The sequence below is a fragment of the Puntigrus tetrazona genome, chromosome 4, assembly GCF_018831695.1.
Source record: "Puntigrus tetrazona isolate hp1 chromosome 4, ASM1883169v1, whole genome shotgun sequence".
Lineage (NCBI taxonomy): Eukaryota > Metazoa > Chordata > Actinopteri > Cypriniformes > Cyprinidae > Puntigrus > Puntigrus tetrazona.
Genome location: NC_056702.1, coordinates 22562591 through 22586684, shown reverse-complemented (window position 1 = coordinate 22586684; position 24094 = coordinate 22562591). Strand labels below are relative to the sequence as shown.

Sequence of the window (24094 nt, the reverse complement as noted above, 5' to 3'; positions counted from 1 at the left end):
ATTATTATAACCAAGACTTAAGCCCAAAACCAGTGGAACCTAAATCTAAATTCGAAGGAATTAGTGGTGCCCGTGCCACGATATTTAAGAACTGACATCACTACAAGAGAAAGAAACTTGCTTTGTCAACTTGATCTGTTCTGAAGTATGACTGACAGGACTGTTTTAGGTGAGATATTATTTGAAAGACATTCACACAAAATACTTAATTTCTTATTATATTCTCAGGTTAAATAGTATCGAAGAGCCAAATTATGCAAACAGCTATGAAACTTATAACAAAACTTTATAACAAGGTATGTTCAAATGAGCTTGACAGTGCGTGATACGCCATTTACATTGATGAATTCTGCACCTGTCAGTGATTCAAAATCATGCCATGTGAAACGTGTTTTGAACATCAGTGATTACCTACAGCCAATGAGAGAGCAACATCCATGGCAGCAGGAATTCGGGGGAGGAGTTCTTCTTGCGTGTGTTCGTTTGTGATGATGTAGTTTGCATACTGGGACAAAGCATTGTCGGCGTTTCTTCCTATTGTAAAGCCATCCACCGTGCGGTCTGAGAGGAAATCTGCATTCAATTCTTTTAAGAAATCTGTAGCCAGAGCAAAAGATAAGCAAGATTTCTAATGCTTATCTGACAATGTTACATTGAGCTGAAGTATTTTAAATTCAACCTGTGTCCTGTTTTCTGGACATAATTGATAATATCATAGATTGTTGCAACACTGCAGTCCATGAGCAGTCTTAATGAGACTCATGCTTATAACAGAGGTGTGGAGGAGTAGACTCATTCAGACCAGCATAGTCATTTGTCATCCAGCAGACTTTAGTTTGTCGATCGCTCAAAAGCCTGCGTTGGAACTTGACGAGACCTTGACGAGCGGCTGTGAAGGTCCTTAAATTTTCTCCAAATTCAGTGCTTTGGTGTGTCTTCAGGTCCATCTGTAAGTTTGTCGTGTTAGAACTTTTTGCAGCTTCTTTTACGCATACAACATATTAGAATGTCAGTGTGTTGTCTTTTTTCTTTGGTTGGAATACCTCCAGATTGATGTTGTCGTATTTGGCTTTGAAACCAGATCCGTTTTACTTTTGTACATGTACAACTCTGATGGAACCGGGCACTCTGTTTCGTGCGGAAAAAGCGGCAGATGTAGAGACGCTGCAATTTTTTGAGAGGTGTGCAATCAAATCAACAGGATGAAACCAAACATTCGCGATGAGATTATCTAATCACCTGGAGGCTGTCACAGGACAGAGACATGGAAGGCCTCCTGGCTGGATCAGGGAGTTCTGGAGTCCATTTCGGATCTGGGTACTTGGGAAGCCATTTCGGGGCAGCCTTCAAGACTGTGATGTCAGTCCCCACCTCTACGGCTGGAGTCCTACTTATATTTTGACTTCACAGACACAGTCTTTACAGATTGGACAATGCAAGTACTTCTATCACTTAAGTGGGTAGAACAAAAGCCATCATAGCAGTTATTTGAGATTTGACTCACTAGTCATACGGAGTGTCCTGGAGATGTTACAGAAGTTACACCATTAGCACGGAAAATCCTAAATCCTACAATCCTTTTTAACAAAGAGCAGTTTCTGTTCTTTACACCATGACCTTCTCTGGAAAGTGGTCCTGACGTGATGATCGTTGTCTTGGGCAATGTTCTTCAAACTGTCTTGGTCAGACGTTTTCAAAGTCTACGGATGTCGTTGGTGTTGTTAACCAAGCACTGATGATCAAGACGCCCTTTAGGATCATCAGAAACATCAAGAACACGTGCACCAGGGAAACAGTGAGTGTGCGCTTTAACTTCAGCTAACATTGGTCCTGTCCGGGAGCTTTGCTCATGTCTTGTTGGTGCACCCAGTACAGGACATCAATCAATCAATCATTTTTATTTATATAGCGCTTTTAACAACACAGGTTGCATCAAAGCACTGTACAGTATAAAGTAGAAGAGTACAATGACAGGGATGTATAATGACGAGAGTGACCAATTTCTTATTAAATGCAGAGACGATCTCTGTAATCAATTCGACGTTAAGTCACTAGAAGTTAAGTGTCCCCAACCAAGCAAGCCAGAGGCGACAGCGGCAAGGAAACAAAACCCCATGCATACAGAATGGAGAAAAAAAAACCTTGGGAGAAACCAGACTCAGTTGGGGTCAGTTCTCCTCTCTCTGGACGCCCAGCACTTAACTTCCAGTTCAATATTAAACGCAGCTGTGTCAGGTAGTGTAAATGACTTAGTGTGTGTGTGTGTGTGTGTGTGTGTGTGTGTGTGTGCATCAGGATCTGGTGATCTGTCCACGGGCGCATCTAGGTCTCTGATGAACATAGTCTCTGTGTGCTGATCCACCATCTAGTCTGGATACAAACTGTGAAAACAGACTGAGAAAGAGACAGGACTAACATTAGCGTAGATGCCATTTTTTTACGATGTCACAAGTACATCGTGTTTTAGGAGTAGTGTTCCCGGTTCCAGCAAATCTAAGTAATGCAGCCTAAAAATCCTTTAACGGATTTGAATAATAAAAAGTGTGTTGGTGTGTTATGTGTAGGCTAAGTTAAAAAGATGTGTCTTTAATCTAGATTTAAACTGGCAGAGTGTGTCTGCTTCCCGAACAGAGTTAGGGAGATTGTTCCAGAGTTTAGGTGCTAGATAGGAAAAGGATCTGCCGCCCGCAGTTGATTTTGATATTCTAGGTATTATCAAATGGCCAGAGTTTTGAGAACGCAGTGGGTGTGCAGGACTATAATGTGATAAGAGCTCGCTCAAGTATTGAGGAGCTAAACCATTCAGGGCTTTATAGGTAATTAATAAGATTTTAAAATCTATCCGATGTTTGATAGGGAGCCAGTGCAGTGTTGACAGAACCGGGCTAATGTGATCATACTTCCTAGTTCTAGTAAGGACTCTGGCTGCTGCGTTTTGGACTAGCTGAAGTTTGTTTATCAAGCGTGCAGAACAACCACCCAATAAAGCATTACAATAATCTAACCTCGAGGTCATAAACGCATGAATTAATATTTCTGCATTAGAGGTTGACAGCATAGGTCGTAATTTAGATATATTTTTAAGATGGAAAAACGCAGTTTTACAGATGCTAGAAACATGATTTTCGAAGGAAAGATTGCTGTCAAACAGCACACCTAGGTTCCTCACTGATGATGAAGAATTAACAGAGCAGTCATCAAGTTCTAGATTATTATATGTGGGGTTTTTAGGTCCAATTATTAGCACCTCTGTTTTTTCAGAATTTAGCATTAGGAAGTTACTCATCATCCAGTTTTTTATATCGACTATGCATTCTGTTAGATTCTCAATTTGGTGTGTATCACCAGGCTGCGCTGAAATATAGAGCTGAGTATCATCAGCATAGCAGTGAAAGCTTACACCATGACTCATGTTAATACCTCCCTTTTCAACATGTACAGGTTGAAAAGTAACGGTCCTAGCACTGAGCCTTGAGGAACTCCATATTTAACTTTTGAGCGATATGATACCTCCTCATTTAATGCTACAAACTGATAGCGGTCAGATAGATATGATTTAAACCATGCTAAGGCGCTTCCTCTAATGCCAACATAGTTTTCTAGTCTAGTCCAAGAGAATGTTGTGATCGATAGTATTGAATGCTGCGCTAAGATCTAATAGCACTAATAACGAGATAAAACCACAATCCGATGATAAAAGCAGGTCATTAGTAATTCTAATGAGAGCAGTCTCAGTACTATGGTACGATCTAAAACCTGATTGGAAATCCTCACGGACACCATTTTTTTCTAAAAAGGAATACTACCTTTTCTAGTATCTTTGACAGAAAAGGGAGATTAGAGATTGGTCTGTAATTTACTAAGTCTTTGGGATCAAGATGTGGTTTCTTAATAAGAGGCTTAACTACAGCCAGTTTGAAGGTTTTGGGAACATATCCTAATGACAATGATGAATTAATAATGTTCAAAATAGGATCTATGACTTCTGGAAGCAAATCTTTTAATAGTTTAGATGGAATAGGTCTAACATACATGTTGCTGGTTTAGATGATTTAACAAGTTTGTACAAGTCTTCTTCTCCTATAGTGGAGATTTAGTCACAGTTTAGTTGGGTGTCTGTATTGGTTTTATCTCTAATCCTTTGAAGGGTTTGTCCTCCAGAGTTACAACTTTAAAAGAATAAAAGGTGTAGGGCATAGACATATATAGATGCCCTTTTGGACTGCTCCAGGCATGTAGATACATCCGCCATGTTGGAACGGTTAACTTGACTTCATTCACTATACTGTAGGTTCACACAGAGCTGTTGAATCATTCTGTGCAGGATTGTGACATCTTGCATTTTCAGTGATTATATGGTGTATGACATCAAGTCAAGACAATATGGTGGACAGTGTAGAACACAGAAAAAAGCAAAAAAAACAAAAACAATTCCTTAGAATGCATTTGCAACATTTGCTTAAGAAATTAGACATGCAAATAAGAATCAGTGAAAAGTGTTCATCAATTATTCTTTCTCTAGATGAGCCCAGTTTGTTGAAATTTGGTGTGATCTTTCAGTATGGCGGCCATGATTGTTCTTACTCTAATGTGCTGTTCGGAGGAAAATACATACTGCTTGAAACTTATCAGGTGCTTTCCATTTCTTATTTGCTCATCCTTGTGTCCTTCCCTCAGTACCTTCTCTTGTGTCTTAGCACCAAGGAAGGAGAAATTGAAGGAAAACTTGCACTACAGCTCCTTTTTGGGAACTCAAACTGCATCCAGAATGCTATGGGAACGCTTTCTACCTGACCACGGTCTGAATCTGTTATAGAATTTGTCAACAGACGGCCGCAACGTCATAGGCGGGTGATATCAAAGACCAGGAAAGTATAAAGGCACTTGCGTCAAAGCAAAACGGCATCAGCTTTCTGTCATTCAGATCGCTCTCTGTGTGTGTGCTTCATTTTATGACAAGGAAAAGACTAAGGCCCAGTGTTGGGGGCTCCTTGTCGCCTTGTGTTGCTAGTGACAGATGCATCCCTTACTGGTTGGGGAGTGGTCATGAGTGACCCCTCAGCCCGTGGTTTGTAGACTGGTCGCCATCTTACATGGCACAACTGCCTGGAGATGCTGGCAGTCTTTCGAGAAGAACTTTCTCCCAGACCTGAGAAATGATTGTGTGTTGGCTCCTCCAGCTCCCCTGGGAGTGGACCCTATGGTACAGACCTAGAAGAAGCTTCAGCTGTCTTCATCTCTGCTTCCGGGAGTTTTGATGAGAGTGCACTGAGACAATGTTCGTTTACTGTTAGTAGCCCAGTTCTGGCCGCTCATACCTTCTGGTCTTCCAGCCGAGGTGGTAGAGACCTTGCACCAACCAAGATCTCCCTCAACAAGGTAAGTGTATGCCCTGAAGAGGAAGTTATTCACCTCATGGTGCAGAGTTTGTCAGCAAGACCCAGTTAACGAGCCGGTTAGTACAGTTCTGGAGTATCTGTAGGCAAAATTTTTGCAAGGCCCACTCCACAATTATGGTGCATGTTGCAGCATTATCGGCTTATCACTCACCGTTCGATGGCAGGACTGTGGGTAATCTTGACTTGTTAGGAGTCCTCTAGTCTGGGAGTAAAGGCTCACTATAAAAAGGTATGGCGGCCTCAAAGGCCTATTTGGCAGGTGTCCCTGTTTCATATGGTGTCCTGTTCCCATAGCTTTTTAAATGCAGTTTGGGTTCCTGAAAAGGAATGTCTCCAAGTTTTAAATATAACCGTGGTTCCTTGAGGGAATGAGACACTGCGTTGCCATACTTCCGGCATCCCTGCCATCGCAGATGTTCATGACTTTCAATCTGATGCCGGCTTTGTCGCACATGCCTTTATACTTTCCTGGTCTCTGACATCACCCACCTATGACATTGCGCCCTTCCATTGACAGAATCTACAGCAGATTCAGAGAGTGATCACACAGGAGTTCCCATAGCATTTTGGACACAGTGTCTCGCTCCCTCGAGGAACCATGATTACATTCATAACCTGGAGACGCTTGTTACAGCTTTGATTAAAACTAGTTTATTCGGGGGTCAGAGCAAATACAAATATGTGTATAAGTTACCTAAGGACTGAATATCAACATGGCTGTGATCACCTGATCACACACCTCTCAACATTATTGAAAAAACACATGATTTGAGGAATCATTCACTGCAAACAATGCAGGACAAAGTTTAGACATCACATTCTGAAACCCCTTAAAAACATCTTTATGTAAAAAAGAAAAAGTAGGATCAATCGTAACACAGATTCTTCTAATAATGTCTTGACTGTCCTGGTTGAGCAGAGAAACACAGAGCAGGAGAAAGCAGCCCGTGTCGAGCTCTTCACTGATCTGATCCGCTCCATTGAGAGACTTCAGACCGAACTACTGGAGATGATAGAGGAGCAGCAGAAAGCAGCAGAGAAACAAGAGCGAGATCTGATTGAAGAGCTGGAACAGGAGATCTCTGAGCTAAAGATGAGAAACATTGAGCTGGAGCAGCTCTCACACACTAAAGATCACCTCCACCTCCTACAGGTCAGTCATGATCTCTCTGATCAATGATAATGCAGTTTATTAGTCCATAAGGACTTCTCCTCTCTCCTGCTGTAGATCTACTCATTCCTGAGCATTTCCAGAAACACCAGGAACTATCCTGAGATCAGTGTGAAGACTCATGAGAGTCTGGAGACTCTGAGGAGAGCTCTGACTCAACTGAAGAACACTATAGACGAGAAACTCTCACAAACTGGTACATCATTACACTGATCAGATAGAAGAATGATGTTGTTCTCAATTCTTTAAATATAACCTCATTCTGCTGATGTTTCTTGTCATTAGTCTCTTCAGAGCTGAAGTGGATGCAGCAGTATGCAGGTACAGTGCTGTCTGCTCTACACTAGTTTACATTCATACACTCACAGCTTCATTACTGCACTACTAATTAAACACTGGATCACAATTAACATCAGCATCACATCATCTGTGTATTGTGAAGTTTTGATTGATAAGTTTTCTGTGTTTTCTCAGTGGATGTGACTCTGGATCCTGATACAGCTCATCCTGATCTCATTCTGTCTGATGATGGAAAACAAGTGAGAGATGGAGACTTTACACAGAAACTCCCAGACAAACCTGAGAGATTTGATATATGTGTAAATGTCCTGGGAAAGGAGGGATTCTCCTCGGGGAGATTTTGAAGTGCAGGTAAAAGAAAAGACTGAATGGATTTTAGGAGTGGCCAGAGAATCCATTCACAGGAAGGGACAGATCAAACTGAGTCCCAGAGATGGATACTGGACTTTGATTCTGAGGAATGGAGATGAATATAAAGCCTGTGAGGATTGTCGTGTCTCTCTGTCTCTGAGAGTGAAGCCACAGCGGGTTGGTGTGTTTGTGGATTATGACGAGGGTCTGGTCTCCTTTTATGATGAGTCCAGCTCTCATATCTACTCTTTCACCGATCAGTCTTTCACTGAAAAACTCTATCCATTATTTAGCCCATCCTTAAACTATGGAGGTAAAAACTCAAATCCACTGATCATCACACCTGTCAGTTATAATAAATGAATTTCTCTTGATATGAAATACAAGATTATAGTTATGATTTTTATAAATTGTTATGTGCTGCTCTTTTTTTTTCAATTTTTGAAAATGCAATAATTTGATATTTTAATATATAATATGCACATTATTAATGTAATGATGCAAATGTTTATTATATTTTTCATAAAACATTATATTTTTCATAAAACATGCCATTTTATTCCTCCATCTCAATGTGACAAAGTGAAATTTCCTGTAAAAACAGTAATACCCTGTCAAAAAGCTGAAAAAAGACGAAGTAGATGAACACCCCAAAGCTTGACAGTCATTTTACCTCTTCATTGGTCAACATTTCATTCCACATTTTTGAAGCTGCTTTACGTCTGATGATTGTGTTAGATTACACGTGGAAGCATCTATTGAGATTATCTAAGATTATCTATCTAAGATTCTTCTTCACTTGGTTATTTTTTTATTTATTTTAATTCTTATTTATTTTAAAAAACCCTCTAACGTAAAACAGATTCTAGGAGCACAGTATAACTTCTATATACTTAGACTTATAAATAGATTAATTGTTTATTACTGATTTCATTAGTTTTATAGTCACAGATTATACTAAATGTAGTGGAAATGTAAATAAATGATACAAAAAAAGTATGCTAAACAAATATTAATCCATTAAGAGTTATATACTGAGCACTGAAATATCACTAAAATCTCTCGAATAATTCCAGTCTCTGTTGTTCAGTCGTATGTTAGTTTGAATTATAACCTGAATCTGCCTCCGAACCAAAGAGAAGAGAAATCTTTGATCTGTGACTCCGCCCAGCAGACACACACACACACACATCTGTTGCTGCTTTCCTGAAGGTAAACAATGATTCGCTATAGAAACTTTACAGGTAATCTTACTAATTCTAAAACATCACTTTTGAAATAGTAACAAAGGAACCTTGTGTTGTTTAAAAGCATATTATGGGAGAGAGATTGACAAAGCGAGTGTGATTACCTCCATCTAAAAAAAGCATTCATTTTTTAGATCATATTCACAATAAAACATTAGTTTGAATGTACGATAGGCTTATATAATCCTTTTACCTTTAAGATTTTGAGATCTTGTTTCATATCAGAGGTAACTTGCTCTGTCTTCTCTATCTGTGTGATGTATTTTCATTGCGTAAGAATAAGATTTGTAGTGTGAGAGTGGCACCGCTTTTTGTCTTACAGGTTTAATTAACCCTTTAACTGTCTCTCTCTGTCCACTCTAGTCCACTTCAGTAGAAGAGATCAGAGCAAAAGCCCAGCTGTGTGTCTTTGAAGAATGATGCTTCTATGATTCAGTCATCACAATTCAATAGTCAAGATACAAGGCCTGGTGTCAGGTATAACATTTCTGTAAAGATTAAAGTTAAAGCCATGATACATCTGCATGCTTATTAACTTTTTAACTAATTATAGTAAGTATTTTGCGGTCATGAGGTCCTCAACACTCTTAGATCAAATCTGCAGAATAAGTTTGAGTGTCTGTGTGAGGGAACAGAAACGCAGAGAAACCCAACACTGCTGAATGAGATCTACACAAAGCTCTACATCACAGAGAGTAAGAGAGGAGAGATCAATAATGAGCATGAGGTGAGACAGATTGAGCAGATTGAGTCCAGCTCATTTTTCCACTTCCTTTCAGAGAAATCAACTTGATGAAGGACAAAACACTCAGTCTTTCAGATCTTCTTCACGTCTTCTTCCCTGAAACTAAAGAAATGGAAATATCCAGTGATGAATATGAAGTGTTGTTCATCTTTGATGGTCTGGACGAGTGTCGTCTGTCTCTGGACTTTAAGAGTAAAGTGAAACTGTGTAATATATCTGAGTCAGCCTCAGTGGATGTGCTGCTGATGAACCTGATTGTGGGGAATCTTCTTCCCTCTGCTCTCATCTGGATCACCTCCAGACCAGCAGCATGATCTCGTCCCCTCAGAGTGCGTCCATCGAGTGACAGAGGTACGAGGCTTCAATGAGACACAGAAGGAGGAATACTTCAGGAAGAGGATCAGTGATCAGAGTCTGGCAGACAGGATCATCTCACATCTGAAGTCCTCCAGGAGCCTCTTCATCATGTGTCACATCCCAGTCTTCTGCTGAATCTCAGCCACTGTTCTTGAGAAGATCTTGAGTCGAGCAGAGACTGCAGAGATTCCCAAGACTCTCACTCAAATGTACACACACTTCCTGATCCTTCAGACCAACATCAAACGTGAGAAGGAGTATGAGGAGAAGGTGACAGATGAAGACATGATCCTCAAACTGGGGAAACTGGCTTTCCAGCAGCTAGTGAAAGGAAACCTGATCTTCTATGATGAAGACCTGAGAGAGTGTGGCATTGATGTGACAGAAGCATCAGTTTATTCAGGACTGTGCACTCAAATCTTCAGAGAGGAGCTGGGCTTGTTTCAGGGGAAAGTGTTCTGCTTCGTTCATCTAAGCCTGCAGGAACATTTAGCAGCTCTATATGTGCACCACTCCTTTACAGTCAACAAAATCAATGCATTTGATGAAATCAAACAAAGTCTGTTGTCTAAGATTTTGAACCAGATGAAGTATAATTCATTATTGGAGCTGCATCAGAGTGCTTTAGAAATTGCCTTAAAGAGTAAGAATGGACATCTGGACCTTTTTCTGCGGTTTCTTCTGGGTCTCTCAGTGGAGTCCAATCAGACTCTCTTAAGAAAACTACTGACACAGACAGGAAGCTGCTCCTACAACAAAGAGAAAACAGTTCAGTTCATTAAACAGAAGATCAGGGAGAATCACTCTTCAGAGAAATCCATCAATCTGTTTCACTGTCTGAATGAACTGGGTGATGATTCACTGATGCAGGAGATCCAGGGTTATCTGAAATCTGGAAAAATAAGAGAAATCAAACTCTCCTCTTCACAGTGGTCAGCTCTGGTTTATGTGTTGCTGACATCAGAGCAGAAGATGGATATTTTTGATCTAAAACAGTTTATTGGAGAACAACACACAGGAGATGAAGTTCTTCAGTATCTGTTACCTGTGGTTAAAGAATGCAGATCAGTTCGGTAAGTAACACTGAACTTTAAAAACTTGACCATGTTTATGATTTAGCATGTGTTTTCAAAAAAGATTAATAAAATTGTCTAAACCAGTCGAGGAGGTCTTTGTGTGATCAGTCCCTCCAGAATTTTGCTGTCATTTTCTTCAAAATTACTTAATGTAACACTAAATAAAATGATAATAAATGTAAACTCTTTAATATTAAATGTATAAAAACTTTCAATTTGAAGTGCTCTCTTTTTGTTTCATTTTAATCTGTCTTGCCGTTTAACAGACCACAAGTTATTTATCAATTTTAGAGCATGCCAACAATGTATTAACTTAACAAAGACAAACAATGAATGAATGCTAAACAATTATATAATTTATTTAAAATTACATTACAAAATGAGTTTATTAACAGAATGTCTACAATGCACAATCAAGAAACTGCAACCAGTGCATTTAGTTCTGAAGTTTGCTAATTGCCCATCATTTCCACACAACTGATTAAAAAATAAGTGAAAACCAACATTATATTTGTTTTATCCACACTTCTGTATAAAATGTTTGTGAAGCTACAAATAAAATCTAAATTTACTGAATCGTCCACAGTTTTCTCTATCAAAAGCTCCACTGCAGAGCTGTTAGATCTGTTAGAAAACCAAGGCTCTGAGATTTTGGCTAGTAGGTGTCCTCTTTCAACTTGACAACACCAGCTTGTTAGATGCTGTTGTCTCTTTCAACATTTGAGTTTGAGAAAGCATGTTTGTACATGTGGCCGAGGTATTCAGTGCAGTGAGTCTTGCAAGTAGATATTTTTAGAACACATCCAAATACACCACCAGATGATGAAGCTGTGAGTGCTGCTGGCCAAAAGCTTGTCAAGTAAGAAGTAAAATAAATCTTGTAGCACATCACTGAAATGTGGAATAGCCTTGTAACACATTGTCATCTGAGGGTCAAACACCCAGATCTCCTGATCAACCTTATGCCCATCTGTTCTGGATTGTTTCGTACATCAAACACCAGGAAGGTCTATGATCATGTCGCATGTCTCAGCTTGGCCACCATCTTCTCCTCTGGAGTCAGCCAAGTTTGAAATCACTGCATAATGTCCATATTCCAGGAGAGAATCGTGCAGCTAATCGTGCAGCAGTCGATTTGTGGAAGCCCAGGTGTTATCTGATTGCTTCCCAAGAGTCCTCCCAATGCTAATTGTTTTATTCCCTGATTGAGGGGATCCTCGGCATGGATGCACTGGCACACAGCTAGCCTCGGGTGCTATGCAAATATGCTATTCCCCCAGTGAGCCTACTCACACAGACAGGATCAGGGAGGATGACGAACAGGTTCTGCTGGTTGCGCCATACTGGCCCACCTGGACTTGGTTCAGCAAAACCTGAGGAGACGTTGCACCTCTCACCCTTGATTAGTTCAGGCATGCAAATTCCACTAGCCAGATTTCATTGGTGTGTTCTCTTTAGTTAGCGTGAATCCAGGCTCCGACCAAGACCCCAGTCTGTCGTCACAATATAGCGTCTATTTTCTCTCCATTGGGGAACGAGGGTTACATATGTTACAAACGTTTTGATATAATTGTTTATTTTGTTCTTTACACAGGCTATGTAACTACAAACTCACTGCTCAATCTTGTGGAAGTTTGTCTTCAGTTTTACAATCCTCAAACTCAAACAGCCTGAGAGAGCTGGACCTGAGTAAAAATGACCTGCAGGATTCAGGAGTGAAGCTGCTCTCTGAAGGACTGAAGAGTCCAAACTGTCATCTGGAGATTCTGAGGTAAATGCTTTCAATAAAACAAATAAGAAAAATGTGTTAATGAAATTGTAAAGCTTGTAATGTAATTTTATATAATTGTCCAGCCCGACTCCAATTTTTCTAAATGTTTTGTTACATCATCTGAAAACTTAAGTAAGCTTTAGTCACATTTGCATGTGACTTCTGACTGCTTTTGACTGGTCCAGTCTGTCTTTATGGATTTAAAATGCAACATCTACCCTTTTTTTTTTTGATTGGCCATCATAATAACCAGTTGACCTTGTCATAAACTGTTATAAACTGGATATCGGATAACTGTTTATATCCAATAAAAAAGTAACAATTTAATTCAGAACTTGTTCAACAGCACCTGATGGGTAGGTTAATGGATTTATTGAAATAAATTCTGTTGGTAATAGGCATGTACCTAAAGCCAAAACACGTTTTGTGGCTGTTAACCTTTTTGATCTCAGTGTTGTGTGGAAAACTTCTTTTAAACAGAAAATAGTGGAGCATTTACTGTATGGAAGTTTAAGGTGCCGCTACAGATTGTTCAGGAGGAACAATAAATCACTCAGTTTATGTCCATAATAAACATCTTTATTGTTCCCATTTGAGTAATAAATACATTTGTGTGTGGGTCCATAAATGAACAATAACAACAATAATGAATATACATGTACAAGACAAAGACAGTAATAGCTTAACCATATGAGATAACAAGACAACAGTATAAAGATAAGTATGCAAGTTATATAAGCTCAGCCGATGTAAATTTCTTCAGCTTTATATAATTGTTCACTTTAAATCAACTATCAGATAAGTTAATTATCTCCTCACAACATTCAAAGAGTTAGATTTAGAGTCTTATTTATCGTGTTTTGTGCTGGATTTGTTACATGTCGTGAGGTCTGGGCACAAAAAACCTCATGATTTATATCCAGAATATGATGCATGATGGGATGCACTTCAAATGCAGCTTCAAATACCGCTCTGGAGCTGTATTTGAGGTATTGTGGATTTAATGTGTGTTAAGAGCACACACTTACTTCCTGCCGCATAAACAAGTCAAAGTCAAACATTAGCATTATGCTAATTCACTCTTTGCCACTAGTTGCCACTTTTGGAGCATTAAAAGCTCACAAATACTGCTTTAAGTGAAATTGACCAAACACCAGAGGGCTTTGGAAAAATATATTGTTTGGGAGTTTATGAACAAATAAGATCAAGATAAATACATATTATAAGAAAATGATCTTTTGAACTTACGTGCATGTCAACCAGTTGATTGGGATATAATAGGGGTAATAATAGGGATATAATTCAAAATTTTCATGCGACAAATTACATCGAATAGATGTCATCAGATAGATTTAAGTAATGTTTTTGCAGCAACACAACTCCACTGGACAGCCGTTTTTATCATATATTTTATAATGTGTACATGGCATTTCAGACTGTTTTTATATGTTTATTTTTAACACTAATCTTTAAGACATCATATAGAAATGGCATTGTAATGCCATACTAATTCCAATTGAAATTCATGGATGAAATTAGTATAAATGTGTGAGAGATGTCTAATTGTCATGTGGACTACTGCTTTTCAGATTGTCTGGCTGTATGGTGACAGAGAAAGGCTGTGGTTATTTGTCTTCAGCTCTGACTTCAAACCCCTCACACAGCTGGATCTGAGCTACAACCATCCTGGAGATTCAGGAGTGAAGCTGCTCTCTGAAAAACTGGAGGACTCAACCTGCTCATTGGACAAACTGAAGTATGTCTAGCAGGATGATTTCAGATTTTTGTTTTAATTCCTTAGTGACTATGTGCTATATATGTATTGTACTGTGCAGAAGTTTTAGGCCACCTTTTTTTTCAGCCAAAAAAAGTGTTATTTTGATTTTTTTGCTGTAGTGTGTCAGTAGGAAATATCAGTTTAATATCAGTGTAATCAAATGAGATTTTTATCTCACTCACATGACTAAAATGAACTGAAACTCAGTGACCTGAAACTTTTCACCTGACACACAGACATGAGAAATAGATTGATAGAAAGCTTGAAGGGTATGCTTTTAAATGTGTCATGTTGAAAACAAATATTCAATGATAAAGTTATCAGTATGAAACCAAGACCATTCCCAGTTTCTTTGCAACCACACCCACAAGCTAAAATAGCTTTTATCATTACAATAGTCCACGTGAGACATGCGAAACATGACACGCTCCCACATCAGCTCATGCATACAAAGTGTAAGGATTCATTTAGTTCAGCACGGCTTAGGATTTACCTCATTATAGACACGTTGTGAGATAAAAGAAAAATGACCGCTGAAAAGAAGAGAGGAATAACCCAGAATTTACCTTGTACTTAGAGATAACAGAATGAAAAAAAGACAGCTGAAAAGAATAACAGACAAATTTGCCTAGAGATGCAATGCACAAGCTGACCCAGACACTTAGCAAAGTAATGTTTATCCTTTGCATTAGTTTACGTGTTATTGTTGCATACACTTAAACACAATTCCTGATTCGTTTTTTTCCTGAATGAATTTGCCTGTTTCATGTTTCATGATTCTTGGACCCTTTTGTATTGTTTGCCTTGTGTGGATGCCTGATGTACTGGATTAGACCCATTGCCTACCTTCTTATATCTCTAGTTCCAAGAAAGCAATTCTGAGTCGGAGAAGATGAAATGTGCATTTACATTGTTGATTACATTGTTAACGGGCAGAGCAATTGATTGGGCTGCAGCAGTTTGGGATTCTGACTCAAGATTTAGAGAGTAATTATAATGTGGGGAACAAGGAACTGTTATCTATGAAGGCAGCTATTGAGGAGTGGTGACACTGGTTAAAGGGAGCCGTGCACCCCTTTCAAGTCATAACGAATCACAAAAACATGCTTAAACCCTTGCCAAGCTCCCTGGTCGGTGTTCTTCACTCTGTTCCAGTTTACCATTACTTACAAACCCGGTAGTAAGAATGGAAAAGCGCAAAAGCGCAAAAGCGATCAGTAGCCAGTTCTCAGCCCCCCCAACGCACAACCTTCAACCAACCACATCGACTACCGATTCCTCCACTTTTTCCTTCTGCTCCCTCACTGAGGCAGAAGTATCCAAACTTCTCCTCTCCAGCCATCCAACAACATGTCCGCTAGACCCCATACCCTCTCATCTTCTGCAAGCAATCTCCCCCACAGTCTTGCCGGCACTCACGCACATCATCAACACATCTCTCCTCACAGGCACCTTCCCCACAGCATTTAAGCAGGCTCGGGTAACCCCACTGCTCAAAAAGCCCACTTTAAACACTTCCCTTATTGATAACTACAGGCCAGTCTCTCTTCTTCCATTCATAGCGAAAACACTTGAAAGAGTGGTTTTCAACCAGGTATCACTGTTTCTTTCGCAAAACAACAAACTGGACCATAACCAATCAGGTTTCAGGTGCGGCCATTCAACTGAGACTGCACTGCTCTCAGTCACAGAAGCCCTGCGGACTGCAAGAGCTGAATCCAAATCATCAGTTCTCATTCTGCTGGATCTATCTGCTGCTTTTGACACTGTGAATCATCAGATCCTGCTGTCTACCCTCTCATCACTGGGCATCTCTGGGATCCCACTTCTTCGTTGTTTCGAATTCTATCTCACTGGTAGGTTTTTTAGGGTGGCCTGGGGAGGAGAAGTATCCACAGCACATCAACTGGTCACTGGGGTTCCTCAGGGATCGGTTCTTGGACCTACACTACATCACTAGGCCCCATCATACAGGCTCACGGCTTCTCCTACCACTGCTAGACGATCCAACGGTAGCCACTCGGATCTCAGGTTGCCTGGCGGACATCTCGGCATGGATGCAAGAGTACCACCTACAGCTCAACCTGACAAAGACTGAGCTGCTTGTATTCCCTGCCACTCCAACTACACAGCATGACTTCAGCATCCAGCTAGGTTCTTCGTCAATTACCCCATCAACCTCAGTCAGAAATCTTGGTGTAATCCTCAACGACCAACTAACCTTCAAAGATCACATTGCAAAGACTGCTCGATCCTGCAGGTTTGCATTACACAACATCAGAAAGATCAGGCCCTTTCTAACAGAGCAAGCTGCTCAGCTACTTGTCCAGGCCCTTGTCATTTCTAGACTGGACTACTGCAATGCTCTTCTGGCTGGACTTCCATCAAACACAATAAAACCTCTACAAATGATTCAGAATGCAGCAGCACGGCTGGTATTCAATGAGCCCAAGAGAACCCATGTTACACCTCTCTTTATCTCCTTACATTGGCTACCGATTGCAGCTCGCATCAAGTTCAAGGCACTGATGCTTGCATATAGAACAACCACAGACTCGGCACCGGTCTACTTCCACTCACTATTACAAATCTACACACCCTCTAGAAGTCTGAGATCTGCTAGCGAGCGACGCCTCGTGGTACCATCTCAAAGAGGCTCGAAATCACTCTCCAGAACTTTCTCGTTCTCTGTTCCTGGCTGGTGGAACGATCTTCCCGTACATATCCGGAATGCTGGATCTCTGTCAATCTTTAAGAAACTGCTGAAAACTCACATCTTTCAGCAATACCTCACCTCATCATAAAAAAATATATATATATACTCTCACTGTCTCTGTCTCACTTCTCCTCCCCCTTTTTTATACCTTCCCTTCTGGCATGTACTAATTTGAACACTCCCTGTGACTGGGTGATATAAGCACTTACTTGTCTGTTTGTATCTCAAAAAATGAATCGCTGTTGTACTCTCAATTGTAAGTCGCTTTGGATAAAAGCGTCTGCAAAATGACTAAATGTAAATGTAAATGTAAATGCATGCACTCTCCGGACATTATGATTGCCACACTCAACCTCTTGATCATGAACCCATTCTTTCACCATCATTTATCATTGTGCCAGTGTTTTGGGACATCATGGAGGACTTACAACGAGCCCAACAGCATGAACCAACACTGTCTCAATGTCATCCTAACAAGCAATATGTGCCCCTCATCTTACGTCTGTGAATCATGCAGTGGGTACACACACCTCCCAGTGCTGGACACCCAGGTATATCTTATACCATCCAGTTGATCTCCTTCTGGTGGCCTGAAATTAACCAACAAATCACGTCGTATGTCAAGTCATGCCAAGTCTGCACCCAATCTAAGACACCTAAAGAACTGCCTTCTGGTCTCCTCAAACTACTACCCATCCCAGAAAGTCCATTGTCCATAGACTTTGTGACCGATATACCCCACTCCAATAACTTTACCACCATCCTTGTTACCCGTGAAAAGACTACCCACTGCCATAGAAACAAGCCCTCTTCCGCAATGTCTTTCAGGTGTACGGTATCCCGGATGACGTAGTCAGTGACCGAGGAACACAGTTTACTTCCCAGGTCTGGAGAGCCTTTTGCAAGCAGTCGGACATCAATATTAGCCTCACCTCATGTTACCACCATTAGTCTAATGTCCAAGTTGAATGCCTGAACCAGGAAATTGGTTGCTACCTACGGACCTATTATAGTAGGGAGAAACATCTCTAGTGTGAATTCCTGCCCTGGGCTAAGTACGCCCAGAATTCACTTAACCAATCATCTACAGGTCTCACCCCCTTCCTGTGGTTCCAACCTCCTCTGTTCCTGTGGTCTGGTGAATCCTCCTCAGTCCCTGCGGTGGACGACTGGATTCGTCGGAGTGAGAAGGTGTGGGACAGTGCACATGTCCGTATCCAGCAGGCCATTAGAACACAGGAAATACAGGCCAACAGACAACATCTTACACACCCTCCCTACCAACCAGGTCAGCGGCTCTGGCTCTCCACAAGCGACATAAAGTTGCTGCTACCAAGCAGGAAGCTGAGCCCCAGGTACGTTTGACCCTTCAAGATTCAAGAGAGAATTAATGAAGTTGCATATAAGCTAGATCCTCCTGCTAATTACTACATCTCTCACTCTTTCCATGTCTCCCTCCTTAAAGTGATCCACCCAGATGCTGACCCCAGCCTTGAGGCCCCAGAACCACCACCACATCTAGATATTGATGGGCTCCCACTTATCAGGTGAAAGATTTGTTGGACTCGAGATGAAGAGGGGGTCAGCTCTAATATCTGGTGGTCTGGGAGGGTTATGGACCCGAGGAGAGATCATGGGTAGCCGCCCGGGACGTTATGGATCCAAGTCTGATTGAAGGGTTTCATTCGGCCAGACCCAAATGGCCAGCACCATTAGACCCATTGCCATTGGGGTTGCAGATCCTTTGGCAGGTGTTGGCCACTTGGAGGTGTCCTGCTATGGGGTGAGAATGTGCCAGTTGAAGGATCACCTCCATCTTCATTCTTGGCACCACCAGTAAAAGTTTCTCTTCCCCCCCTCTACGCAATACAGCAGGCGTTTTGTATGACAAAGTGTGGGAGAGGATGGGGGCACGGCTGCAAGCCTTTCCCTTTGATGACTACTGGCACATGTGGCCAGTAGTGTTTTAGCCGGTCATCCTCTTTCTGTTCCTTGGCAAAGGAGCCCCCTCCCATGACCTGTTGGAACACATCATAGAACAGGTTAAAATTTTGTCAGAGGCCAGTAGAGTTGGGCATTGTTGTGGTCGTCGAGCTGGCCTCCATTGTCGTGTCTCCCTTTGGGGCTGGCAGGCTGTGTGTGGACAGGAGGCGGTCAAACCCTGGCTAATGCCTTCTGAGCAGCACTGGCAGATCCTTTAATATCCCGACCTTCAACCGGCCAGGAACCAGAAACCGCAGACATGTTCACCCCTCCAGGTGGGCACTTGTCATGTTTCTCCATGCACACAGGAAACGGGGATGTAGGATTTTGTTTCTACCCTGGGAGCGACGATGTTGGGTCATACCAAACTCACCGCGCTGCCAGTATCAAGGAGGGCGCAGAAAGGCTTTACATTAATGTGGACCTCAGCTTCACGGGCCTCAGCTGGCAGTCAGAATAAACATGGGAGAAACGCTTGGTAAGGCAGTGAAACTGGCAATAATTCGCAATAAGTGTAACATGTGCTCTGGCTTTATGCTGGGCAAACAAGAAGTGAGCGCAGAGGAAGTGGAGACGAGTCAGTACTTGGGCGACGACTCCCTCTGCTGGCATGGCGTTACACTCTGTTATTGGATCAGTGTGCTCAATAATGAATCTTTGACCTTCAGTTTGTATGTTTTAATTATACTGTGTTGTAAATAAAATAAACTCATTTTAAAAAGCCAGTTTTCAATCTCCTGGAAAAACAACCTTGCTTTAATATGAGATATTTAAGCATACATGCAATTTCTAAGCAAGACCAGAGCTAATTCATTAAAGATCATTATATATTTCAGTGTGCAATGATAACCTAGCAGCAATGTGAAGATGATATTATTAATATATTAGCTTAACTGTCAGTGTGTAATAAACAGCTCTTTCACTCAATTCTGCTGAAATCAGTGCAGTCCTGTATTGAGGTACACAGCCCTACTCACACCATGTATTCAACAACTGCACAGCAACACCTTAGATACCACCTAGAACATTCAAGCCACTAACTTAGTAACACCCTAGTACCTTGGCAACTGCATAGCAACATTTTTTATTTACTATTCTGTGTGTGTTTTGTAGTGTGGATCATGGAGAATATTCCAGGATTACAGAAGGACCAAAGAAATGTATGTCTACACACACACACACACACACACAATTCTGTATAGGTATCCTTGTGAAGACATACATTGATACAATGCAATCTCTAGCTCCTTACCTTAAACCTACCAATCAGAACTAAGTGTCTTTCCCAAACCCCTTACCCTAAACCTACCTTTTACCTGATTCCAACCTGATCCCTGAATGTTATGACCCTCAAACAGGCTTTTAGTCAGGACCAGCTAAAATGTCCTTACTTTACAGGATTGTCCTCACTCCGATGATCAAAACAGCCCTTACAAAGATAGCTGTACATGTGCACTCACACACACACACACACACACACACACACACACACACACACACACACTGTAGTGATTGTTGTGTTATTAATGTCTCTGTTCTTGTGTTCAGGGTTGTGTTTTCTCACACTGGATCCAAACACAGCACACACTCAACTGTCTGAGGAGAACAGAGAGGTGACGTGTGTGTCTCAGTCTCAGTCATATCCTAATCATCCAGACAGATTTTTTCATTGGTATCAGGTGTTGTGTAGAGAGAGTGTGTGTGGATGCTGTTACTGGGAGACTGAGTGGAGTGGATATGTGTTAATATCAGTGACATATAAGAACATCAGCAGGAAGAAAGAGAGTAAAGAGTGTGTGTTTGGAGCTAATAATCAGTCCTGGAGTTTGTGCTGCTCTCCTCACAGTTACTCATTCAGACACAATAACATAGAGACTGATCTCTCTGTGAAGCCCATCGTCATCAGAAGAAGAAGGAGAAAGAGAACAGGAATGTCTGATGATAATATCTCTAGAGTAGGAGTGTATGTGGATGAGAGTGCAGGAACTCTGTCCTTCTTCAGCATCTCTGACACAATGAGACTCATCCAAACAGTCCAGACCACATTCACTCAAACACTCTGTCCTGGGTTTAGGTTTCTTACTCATGGATCACATCAGTGAAACTGTGTTGATGAATCAGAAAAGACCGAACAGAGATTTGTTACGAGTCTCCCCGTTTGTCTAGGGGCACGCGAGGCTGTAACAAATAAAGTCAAAAAAAAAAAAAAAAAACGTCTGACGGTCACATCAATCCCCTGATCCAGAAAAGCACAAACGCAGTCTTGAATAAATCTTTCATTTATTTAAGAACAGAAGAGTAACAGAGGAAGCAAATCTTCAGGAGAGGGTGAGGCCAACATAATAAACAAAACTCTCTAACTACGTTGAAAATTATAAATAACCTACTCAAAAGAAAATAAATAAATAACTTACCTTACTCCCTAACTAATATAAACATAGGCAAAATCTCCATTTCAAAGTAAATGGCACCCTCTCCCTACCGCTTCATAAAGACAAACAAAGTTTAAAAGAAAACAGAAAACAAATCAAACACCAGAGCATCCACATGCTCTCCCATAGTTCGCGAGAGAACAATTCACTCACAATACTAGGAGATAAAGACCATAATCGGCCACCCTAAGTAACAACACTTTCTGGATCAGGGAAAAGAGTGAACACGTAGCCGTCAGCCTCCCCTCATGGTTCCTCTGAGATCTTATGCCGAGCGCTGATCAACAATAAGCATCAGCTGGGCCCCAATTAACAATCTGCAACAAAGAGAGAAAGAGGGAGAGAGAAAGAAAGACATGCAACTCCAGACATGCCCAATAGGTGACTTCACCCTCTCAAGATCGCATATTACCCAAATACGTCCGCAGGATGTAACAGATTCTACCCATAATGTTTTGAGCTGCATGATGAATCAGTAACAGTGAGATGTTATAATCTCTTCCTGACATTTCCTAGTCAAAAATAGTTTGTTTAGTTCATTTTACTCCTATGTACTGTAGTATAAGTAAATTGCCTAAAATCTGTTAAATTGGAACAAGTAATTTTGTACATAATGCACTTTAGTGGTCTTAAAGTTGTGCTGGGTTTCAATTAATAAGTGGAATGATTCCAAGCATACTTAAGTACAACTTAAGTATCTACACTACAGTTTGCAATATAGAGAAGAGATCATCCAATGTGTATTTTGAAAACATTACCATTGCAACTAAATTATACTTTAGGAGTGTTGGACATACATTTATACTATACTTGTAATAAACTGGATTCTAGAATTTAAACTAATTTCAGGCATGATACAATTGTATTTTAATAACACTTTTACTGGGATGGAACTGCACTGTACTGTCACATCCCAGTCTTCTGCTGGATCTCAGCCGCTGTTCTTAAGGAAGATCTTGAGTAGAGCAGAGACTGGAGAGATTCCCAAGACTCTCACTCAAATGTACACACACTTCCTGATCCTGCAGACCAACATCAAACATGAGAAAGATTATGAGAAGAACCTGACAGATGAAGACATGATTCTCAAACTGGGGAAACTGGTTTTTCAGCGGCTTGTGAAAGAAAACCTGATCTTCTATGATGAAGACCTGAGAGAGTGTGGCATTGATGTGACAGAAGAATCAGTTTACTCAGGACTGTGCACTGTTGAGGGAAACAGGAAGTTTTCCTGATTTTGTAAGTTTGCCTTGTTTATTTGAGTGATACCTTGTATTATGAACACATTGTGTTGTGTTTGATACTGATTTATCAGGAAGAAGAGACCACACAGAATATCGTATTCTTTTATGTCATAAGTATTTATAAGATACACAGTACACATGGTATTGTATTCACTTTATTGAATAGTAGAAAGAAAGACCACCAAAGCATCATATTTAAAAGTAGTTTATTGAGAAAAGACATTAATTATGACATATGTAGCATTTAGTTTAGTATAGCCAGAGATAAAATATGTATTAGTAAGAACGTAGAATGAATAGGAATGTTACCATTGAGTGCTGAGTTCCCGACGCAGAGAAGAGGACATCTTAGAAAGATTTTCGCAGAAGAGCAGACTAATAAGATGGCTGTCTTCTCCGATGAAGACAACCTCGCCACAACGCCTCCGAACAGCTCTATATGTGCATCTCTCTTTTACAAACAAGAAGAGAAATGTTTTAACAGGATGAGTTCATTTTCTAGAGCTGTGAATGAGGCTCTATAGAGTAAGAATGGACACCTTCACTGTCTGAATGAACTGGTTGATTATTCACTGATGCAGGAGATCCAGAGTTATCTGAAATCTAGACAAATAAGAGGAACCATACTATACTCTTTACTTTGGACATCTCTGGTTTATGTGTTGCTGACATCAGAGCAGAAGATGTTTTGATCTAAAATAGTTTATTGGAGAACAACATACAGGAGATGAAGTTCTTCAGTATCTGTTACCTGTAGTTAAAGAATCCAGATCAGCTTGGTAAGTAACACTATGTAACGCCTAACCAGCAGAGAAAGCCCTCACCTGAATACTAGTGGGGTTCAGGCTCCTCTGGTTCTTCTCCACCTACTTCCTGTTAGAGGGCTAATTAAACAGAAACTCTCCACATGATTGATGCAAAGTATTGCCAGTTTGACTGCCTTACCGAGCTTATCCTGATTGCCTTGTTTGTTCTCATGTGTATGATCATTGCCTGTTTGCCTGATTCACGTCTCTTGGATTTTACTTGCCTGTATTGTTTGCCTGTTTGGATTGATAACCTGTTACTGACTCACTGCCTGCCTACTGACCCTGTACTTTGAACTACCCTTGAACCTGTTTGATGTTTAGACTGTTGACCCTGCTTTCCCATTATCGTTGATGTCTTCGCTGTTAATAAACTTTTGCAAATGGATTCTACTCAGTCTTCTGTGTCATTGTTACACACTGAAGATCACTAATAAAAACTTGAGCATGTTCATGATCTTGTGTTACTTTAAATTAACAAAATGTAACAATCTCACAGAATCACATTTCTGGCAGTGAACAGGAGAGTTATGGGAGACTTAGTAAACCAGTCAAGCAGGTCTTTGTGTGGTCAGTGTAATCACTGAATTGTTGAATGGCCTTATAACACATTGTCATTGAAGGGTCAAACATCCTGATACTAAACGTACAACTGTAAGTTCATAAATATGTAAATACTTAGCATGAAATAAATGTTAGTATACTTATTTTTCACAAGG

The 24094-nt window shown here is 40.6% G+C and overlaps 2 protein-coding genes across 2 annotated transcripts; both read left to right on the top strand.

Moving 5' to 3' along the window:
- Positions 1–1221: 1221 nt before the first annotated feature.
- LOC122342314 (E3 ubiquitin-protein ligase TRIM39-like) lies at positions 1222–8339 on the top strand. The gene is given in 7 exon segments (XM_043236107.1): positions 1222–1439; positions 5181–5429; positions 6255–6552; positions 6628–6766; positions 6856–6891; positions 7045–7210; positions 7212–8339. Coding segments are annotated over 7 exon segments (1479 nt in total). The 3' UTR covers positions 7585–8339.
- An 851-nt stretch (positions 8340–9190) lies between these two features.
- LOC122342313 (protein NLRC3-like) lies at positions 9191–18461 on the top strand. Its single transcript, XM_043236105.1, has 8 exons — positions 9191–9195; positions 9248–9405; positions 9515–9625; positions 9713–10643; positions 17428–17461; positions 17739–17795; positions 17967–18198; positions 18376–18461. The coding sequence occupies exons 1-8, from the start codon at positions 9191–9193 to the stop codon at positions 18459–18461; spliced, it is 1614 nt and encodes a 537-aa protein (XP_043092040.1).
- The last annotated feature ends 5633 nt before the right edge of the window (positions 18462–24094 follow it).

What these genes read in the sequence shown, in the direction of transcription:
- LOC122342313 (XM_043236105.1), top strand. An exon ending in AAAGAATGCAGATCAGTTCG is followed by an intron (nt 10,644 to 17,427) that starts GTAAGTAACACT and finishes TGAATCATGCAG; the next exon opens with TGGGTACACACACCTCCCAG. An exon ending in TCCCAGTGCTGGACACCCAG is followed by an intron (nt 17,462 to 17,738) that starts GTATATCTTATA and finishes AATGTCTTTCAG; the next exon opens with GTGTACGGTATCCCGGATGA.